General features: G+C 48.5%; 2 protein-coding genes across 2 annotated transcripts; one reads left to right on the forward strand and one right to left on the reverse strand.

Moving 5' to 3' along the window:
- Window positions 1–1025: 1025 nt before the first annotated feature.
- On the forward strand, window positions 1026–1923 carry LOC117861236 (uncharacterized). Its single transcript, XM_034744760.2, has 2 exons — window positions 1026–1366; window positions 1507–1923. The coding sequence occupies exons 1-2, from the start codon at window positions 1199–1201 to the stop codon at window positions 1729–1731; spliced, it is 393 nt and encodes a 130-aa protein (XP_034600651.1). The 5' UTR covers window positions 1026–1198; the 3' UTR covers window positions 1732–1923.
- A 174-nt stretch (window positions 1924–2097) lies between these two features.
- LOC117861235 (chloroplastic group IIA intron splicing facilitator CRS1, chloroplastic) lies at window positions 2098–6524 on the reverse strand. Its single transcript, XM_034744759.1, has 8 exons — window positions 5705–6524; window positions 4403–4904; window positions 4021–4151; window positions 3320–3667; window positions 3070–3226; window positions 2676–2968; window positions 2526–2585; window positions 2098–2404 (listed from the first exon to the last, which is right to left on the reverse strand). Exons 1-8 carry the CDS (start codon window positions 6413–6415, stop codon window positions 2360–2362), a joined length of 2247 nt encoding a protein of 748 aa, XP_034600650.1. The 5' UTR covers window positions 6416–6524; the 3' UTR covers window positions 2098–2359.
- Between the last annotated feature and the right edge of the window lie 747 nt (window positions 6525–7271).

A 7271-nucleotide genomic window follows, 5' to 3' on the forward strand; every position in this document is an offset into this window, starting at 1 on the left:
CAGCATCATCATTCATCTCAAATATGGTCACACTAGGCTTTCTATTAACAACCATATCAAGCAACTTTTGGTTGGTCTTCAACATTCCTTCTTCATTTTCACATCTCATAAACCAGTGATTGTCCCTATTCTTGGAAGATTCAGCTTCTCCCCTTAGCACTTGATTGACTCTAATAGCAAAGTCACCACTGTCCTCACTATCTTCATCAGATCCTTCCAGATTCGCATCATGACTTGGTTCATATGTAGCAGATGGTATTATTTGCTAACATGGTCAGCGTTCCTGTGTGCCAATGCTGGCACTCATTTTCTGATTGAAACCAAATGTTGGGATTCTTGTGTCACATGGCAATAACTTTGCAGTTTTCACCCCTATCTAACATAACACACCATGCAACAATATACTCTTGCTCTTGGTTGACTTATTCCTCTCCTTGCTGCTCGGTCGTTGACACTGTCATAACTCTCACACCATAGTCTTCACATCATCGTCCTGCGAGGTGCCAGGTTCTTCGCCCATATCAACCACTTGGGTCCGGTATTACTGGACTACAAAAGTATTAATCTTTTCTATTTAGAACCCAATAAATCTATTATATATTTATTGAAATAGGACGAATAGTCAATTTGGAGTTTCAGGAGAATAATCCATATTGCAGGAGTGTTCGCAACTCGCGAGGGTATTAAGAGTGCAAGTGCAAAGCATCCACGGATCCACCCTCGTGTTGTCACTTGTCAATGTGGTTGTTCGAGCTAGTGCCGCCACAACACTCATGCCTGTGGCTCTCTCTCAAGGGGATTAACCTGTCACCGTCAGGCTGACTGTGAGCAGGTCGAATCATTGATGATAAGGTTTTCCTTTGGTACTGTAGTTCAGTGAATTGCAATACGTTTAAGAATATGGGCCGGTAGCAGGCATACCACTTCGGGCTCATCTTCCTTCCTTCACAAGTTCACTTCGGATAGGCCCATTAGGCCTGTCCTCGGACTTTTGCTTTGCCTCAATGCTTTGCCCACCCAACAAAAAAAAAGAAAAAGAAAAATAACAAGCGTCGGTTTGTCTGGCGCCCTCGTACCTGACTACCTGTAGCCCGTCGCGCTCGGTCACTCCATTGCTTTGCAGGCTAGCAGCCTGTGCGCTGCGCTCATAGCAAAGGGCGACATCAGAAGCACGGTGCCGCGGGTAGACCGGCCGGCGATGTTCGCAACGGCGGCACGGTGGGTGGCCAAGAAGGGGAAGCCCAAGATTGGCCCGATCGAGCTGACGGCGCCGCCGGAGCAGACGCAGTCCATCACGCGCACCATCTTCGACGTCGTCCGGGAGCACGGCCCTCTCACCATCTCCGACGTTTGGGACCATGTCAAGGTACATCAGCACCCACCACCGCCCGCAGTTGCCAAGCTAGCGCCCTCTGCCCCTCGCCCATCACGCACACAACCTGCTCGACGGAATGTTTGCCTGACAAACAATTGAGATGATCGATCTTTGCATTCCATGGTCCTCAGGATGTCGGGCTTAGAGGCCTGACGAGCAAGAGGCAGATGAAGATCATGCTGCGGTGGATGAGGGAGCGCCAGAAGCTCAGGCTCATCTGCGACCACGACGGCCCGCACAAGCAGTTCCTCTACACCACCTGGTTCACCAACCCCAAGAACGCGCCGCAGAGGCCCAAGGGGGAGCTCAAGGCCAAAGCCGAGAAGCTCTCTCCTTCCCTTCCCAAGCAGCCGTAATACACTACCAGGTTCCCGTTCGCAGTTGTTTCTGCTATCGTGTGACATAATGTTCAGAATCACAGCAAACGCTGAATATGTAGGAAGCGAAATAAGCTTTGATATGGCTCTGTTGTTGTGCAATCTCGCTTGCTAATCGTGAATTACTGAAGAATCGGCTCTATATTAAGACAAGTTGCATTGCATGACTAAGCTGTGTGCCTTCTCGGTTTCCCACCATGAAGAGTGTCTTACAGTTAATCAGCTTCTCTCTCTTTAGCATGCAACAAAGAAAACAAAATACGCAGGGAAATGTTTGAATGCTCGGAACTGTCTATGCTTGCTCAACATCTCATGTCATGGCCTCAACAATACGAAGTGACCAACTGTACCAAAATCGAAGAGATTTCACTCATATTCATTAACTGTTGTGAGTAGGTGTAAAGTGGCACATATGTACAACAGACAATTATGCAGCTGTACACTTTTAACATTTTTTAATTTCCGGACACTTTAGGCATTTTTCATTTCGGGCTTTACATGTCATATCTCATATGGAAGGTACTTGGTCACTATTAAAAAAAATTGTATGCAACCATTATTGCAAATATTTTATCTGCTAAACATGCCATGCTAGCTCCTCAATTCCTCATGATCTTGGAGTTCGATACTTGATTTGCCTTGCCACATATCTCTATAGTTAAAAAATGAAGAAAATGTAATCAGAACATCAATTTTTAGCTGCATAAGTATATGAAACGGGCATAAATTCCTAATTACAGAACTATATGAAGTTATGAACTGCGTATACTGACCAGTTTCCTTTTCAATTCCAAAATGGACTTTTGTCTCTCCCTGGCAAAGTATTTCATTGACTGCATATCAAATGAGAGGGAGTGAGATAGCTAGCAATTGTTAACGAAATGTAAGTTCTAGGGGACAAATTGTTATACGCTGATTCATACCCCTCGTCGTTGGACCTCAATTGATCTTTGCAGCGCTTCTCTTTTCGTTAAGAGATTACTAGACGATGATTTTTCTGGGCGGCGATAGTTTTTTCCCCGGTAAAGTATTATGGCATGGCTGGTTGTGAGCTTTTCTACTGCTATTAATATTCCACCTGTCTCAACCTCAAGCAGATTCGCTGTGTACATGATCTGGCGGGCTTGATTCTGCTTCGTAATTACTTTTACAACCTCTTTATGTTTCCAGTGCTGATGAATCTCTTCAATTACACCATCAAAGATACCTCGCCTTCCTATAGGGGAAATCAAATGGTATATAGATTCAATAATCAAAGATAAGATGGCCGTTGGTGGTCATTGGTAATGGAATAAGAGCACATATGGATAACTGTACCTAGGAGAACAAGCCCATCCATTTTGCGGCCAATCCTGCGGAACATAGCCTTTTCCTCTTCGGTCAAAAGTTCTCTATCAGCAGACTGCTCCGAAGGGCTCCAAGAACTGTGAAGCTTTGCCAATGCCTGGTTGGATCCTTCAATCTTCTTGTTTAGCTGCAGAAAATAACATAGTTAGATTACAACCTGATAACACTAGAAGTTAAGGACTTTAAATGAGAGCATGAGATGCTTCACATCAACACATACAATGGAAAGCTTCCATTCCTGGTCTTTCAGTTCCTTTTCCAATCTATGCTTCTCAGCCTCTAGTTCAATTATGTTGGAGTTTTCAGTATTTTCGTGCACATGGTCAGCTTGGAAATCCTGATACTCCCTAAAAGTTCCTACAGAACTTTCTTCAGATGATAATCCACCAACCATCTGAAGTGAGTCAACTGCTTTCAATCGAGCTTCCTCTTCCTTCACCTGTTCATCATGTACTTGAGCCTCTCGTTGAATAACAGTTTGAGCAACTCCACCAGGAAGAAAATCCTTGCCTCTATATAGAATAATGAAATCCTTGTTTCTCAATATTACAGTGCCTCCTGTAAGATGCTGCACTGAGGAGCTTCAGTGATACATATGAAGATACAAATAAAGGACCAAATATCAGCTGAAAGGTATGGATCTCTGATTAAGAACCACGCAAACTTGCAGTAAGAAACTAAGGATTCATTCTTAGTCCAATTGGTATCATACTCGAGGTCAGTAATTCAGCCTTTGATATGACAAAAGCTCAAATTAGTGTATCATTGTTGACACACCAATAGTAATACCAAGCATTGTAACTACTGAATGAGGTGACTGGCAACATTTTAGTTTGTTCTTTTTAAATAAACAGACTACATGCACTTTAACAACACAAATGATATCTTAGTACAAGATATTTAATCAGAAATAATACTTGCCTTAAGGTTCCATGCCATTTGTTCATTATTTGTATTTTGGATACCAACTTTCACTGCAATTTTTGCTATAAGGCTTTTTTCCCAAAGCTTCAGTATAGCAGCAGCCAAACCCTGCAGTCTTGAATTTCGACCTGCCAAGATAGGCAAAATTATAATTACAGTTTTCATAATGTAAAGTTAAGGTGGCGGACCTCATAAGATGGTGAATATTGACAACAGAACTGGTTAACTAGCAGATAAAAGGTGATGCAAGCATAAGATGTTGAGACTACAAACAACAGAAATGCTTAACACTTGATGCGCATATAGAAAGCACGAACATAGGATCAATTTACTCATATATTCAACAGAAAGTGCATCTGGTAACTAAATACATACTCACCAAGGGCAAAATGTGTCGGCAAAGGACGTGCAAGCTTGCGCAAGTATGTCAGCTCCTCATCTGCTAGTGTTGGTCTCACACCAGGAGGGCACTGCCTAAATGGAGTCTTAAAGCCCGGAACAAACTCTGGGAGGAGATCAGCATCCACAGGCAATGGTGTGTTCCACCACCAATCAACAAATCGAGGGCCCAAACTGTCCAATAATCTGTTGACTTCTCTCTCATAGAGTGTTCCCTTGATTGGTTCTTCATCCTTCTGACCACAAACACTTTGATCATTTTCTTGAATAACATCATCTCCTTTGCTATTACCATCGGTTAGCACTTCACCTTCATTACCATATTTAATCTGGGCTCTATGAACATTGTATTTCACTGGAGACACATTTTGAACACTAGCCACAGAATATTGACTATGCTTCATGTTCTGCTGATAATTGCTTCCTCTGTAAACAAAATGTATATCTCCTTTTGTCCAAATTACTAAGCCTCCTGTTTTTATCTGAGGAAAAATGTAATCCATCAAAGAAAATCATAAGTTTCAACTCAAGACCAATAACTGAGCAATTATAGAACCAAAGGTGCTCAAAATAAATATGGTTGGCATCAATATAATCTTTCTTTGTAACCAGGCCATGACAGATTGACAGTTTGACACCACTAAGCACACCTGACAGTTGTAACCCCACAAACCATGGAAGGAGTAAACAATCAGAATCTAAACAAACACATGAAAAGCAAGCAAAAGAAAGGAATTCTCAACTACAAGCAACTAATTCAGACTTAAGACAAAGAGTTAGCAGAGAATGGGATACTCGCTTTAGCTGTCACCTTTTGCAAGGAATGGCATAATGTTGTCAACACCTCAGTACAATTAGCAAATTACTGACTGTGTAGTCGACCATTGTCTACACAATGTCACTATAATCAGTTAGCACTGACATTGTCGACTTGCATACTCTGCATTAATTCTACGCACCCTCCCCACCCACACCCTCAACTAAATCTGCACTTGCCGGTTTAAAGTTCCTGACGACAATGAGAACAGCATTACTTATCCTCTTGCAGCTCCAATGTGGGCACCACTCGCATCAAAATTACCTCTGCAATTTGCTGGGAGAAAACGAAAATCTGCAAGAACATCGCAACCTTCTAGCCACATTGCTCTGAATGAAGCCCAAATTCAACTGTCAATGTGCTAAGCGGAAAATCATTGTGACGAGACCACACAGTTCTTGGTGAATCAGACGATCCCAAGCTATGAAACTACAACGAGCGACAACAATCTCCACGGTGTCTCACCTCCAGAATCTCCCTGGCGCGGTCCATGTTCCGGCGCAGCGGCTCTACAATGCGCACGGCGGCGAGCTCCTCGCCCCTGGCCCACTCCCGTCGCAGGTCCTCCACCACCTCGTCGGTGACCCCAGCCTTCTTGGCTCGCGCCCACCTACCCATCCCGCGCGCCAGCCGCTGCAGCCGGTCCAGCTCGCCGGCCTCCAGCTCTGCCTCCGCGCGCGTGGGCTCCCTCGCCTTCTTCTCCCGCCGCAGCGCGACCTTGAGGCCCTCGTCCCTCGCCGCCGCCCACGGCACCGCCCGCGCCTTCCCCTTCTCCACCGCTTCTCGGGCCTGCTCCCGCGGCTCGATCGGGAGGTGGAACGGGACGGCTGCGGCGGCGTCGTTGTTGCGGGCGGGGGCGGGGACGGGGCCCGGGGGGTCGGAGAGCTCGAGGGAGCGGACGCGGCGGATGATGCCGAGGACGGCGCGGCGGGTGCGGCCACCGGGGACGCCCGCGGTGAGGGGCTTGGCGGCCGTCTTGGCGCCGGTGTTTCTTGCCGGCGCCGGTTGGGCGCTGTGGTGGCGGGGCTTATTGGGAGGAGCTGCCTCATCGGGGGCTGGAGGTGCCGCGGGGCCGGTGGATGGGTTCTGGGTTTGGGTGGAGGGGCCGTGCAGCCATGGCGGCGGAGGCGGGGGCTTCGGGGACGGGGAGAAGAGGGGCAGCGGCGGTGGCGCCATGGCGGGCTCGGCTCGCTGGGGCGCGTCGCTCACTCTGCTCCGCACTCGTCTCTGGTGAGTGGGACCGTGCGGGCGTGAGATAGGATGAGTGGTCTGGGTCTGGGTGTGAGCTTGAAGCGTTGGATGGGGGTCTTTCTCTGCACATGTGGCTTGCGGCCTTGCTTTGTTTTGTCTCAGCTCTCAGCAGGCAGTAAGGCAGAGTTTGCGTGCGTGAATTCCTCAGCTGCTCAGCAGGCATGACTGGATAATTCGACGTGCCAACCTTGACGAAAATCAGCTGTGGAACCTCTCTATCCTGTAATATTACAGACGACCGGACGCACTCGTACTCACGGTCGACGCTCACTCACACGGACACCACACGTAGCCCACCATTTTCTTTTCCCCTTCTTTCTTTTTCTGTCTCCTTCTCCCATTCCCCCTCTCTCACCTTCTCCTCGCCTTCTCCCCCAGATCCACCACCGACACCGAGGGAGGCTTCCACGGTGGGGAGCTCCGCGAGCTGGCCGGCCATGTCCGGCGGTAAGCGCGGGGTGCGGCAGTGGCGGGGCCTGGTGGCGCGGCGAGCTCCGCCGAGGGAACTTGCGGCGAGAGCGGGCCACGAGGCGGCTCGACCCAGGGCGCGGCTGGAGTCCCGACGGTGCGAGTGCGATGGCGGACCCAGCGAGGCTTCGGCTGGGGGCGTGATACGAGCCCCGGCAGCACCACTCCACCCTGGACGGGTGAATCCCCGACGAGGCTCCGCCTGGGGTGACGGCGGCGGGCTCAGCAGGCTCCGTGCCAGTCGGATCTACGCGGCAGCGCGGCAGGAGGCCCGGCGGCGGCGAGCGCCGCTCTACCCAAGGCGCGTAGGCCC

Source organism: Setaria viridis, chromosome 6 (assembly GCF_005286985.2).
Source record: "Setaria viridis chromosome 6, Setaria_viridis_v4.0, whole genome shotgun sequence".
Classification (NCBI taxonomy): domain Eukaryota; kingdom Viridiplantae; phylum Streptophyta; class Magnoliopsida; order Poales; family Poaceae; genus Setaria; species Setaria viridis.

What these genes read in the sequence shown, in the direction of transcription:
- LOC117861236 (XM_034744760.2), top strand. Translation starts at nt 1,199, where the DNA reads ATGTTCGCAACGGCGGCACGGTGGGTGGCCAAGAAGGGGAAGCCCAAG. An exon ending in ACGTTTGGGACCATGTCAAG is followed by an intron (nt 1,367 to 1,506) that starts GTACATCAGCAC and finishes CATGGTCCTCAG; the next exon opens with GATGTCGGGCTTAGAGGCCT.
- LOC117861235 (XM_034744759.1), bottom strand. Translation starts at nt 6,415, where the DNA reads ATGGCGCCACCGCCGCTGCCCCTCTTCTCCCCGTCCCCGAAGCCCCCG. An exon ending in AAATGGCATGGAACCTTAAG is followed by an intron (nt 3,668 to 4,020) that starts GCAAGTATTATT and finishes TCCTCAGTGCAG; the next exon opens with CATCTTACAGGAGGCACTGT. An exon ending in TGGAATTGAAAAGGAAACTG is followed by an intron (nt 2,405 to 2,525) that starts GTCAGTATACGC and finishes TTTTAACTATAG; the next exon opens with AGATATGTGGCAAGGCAAAT.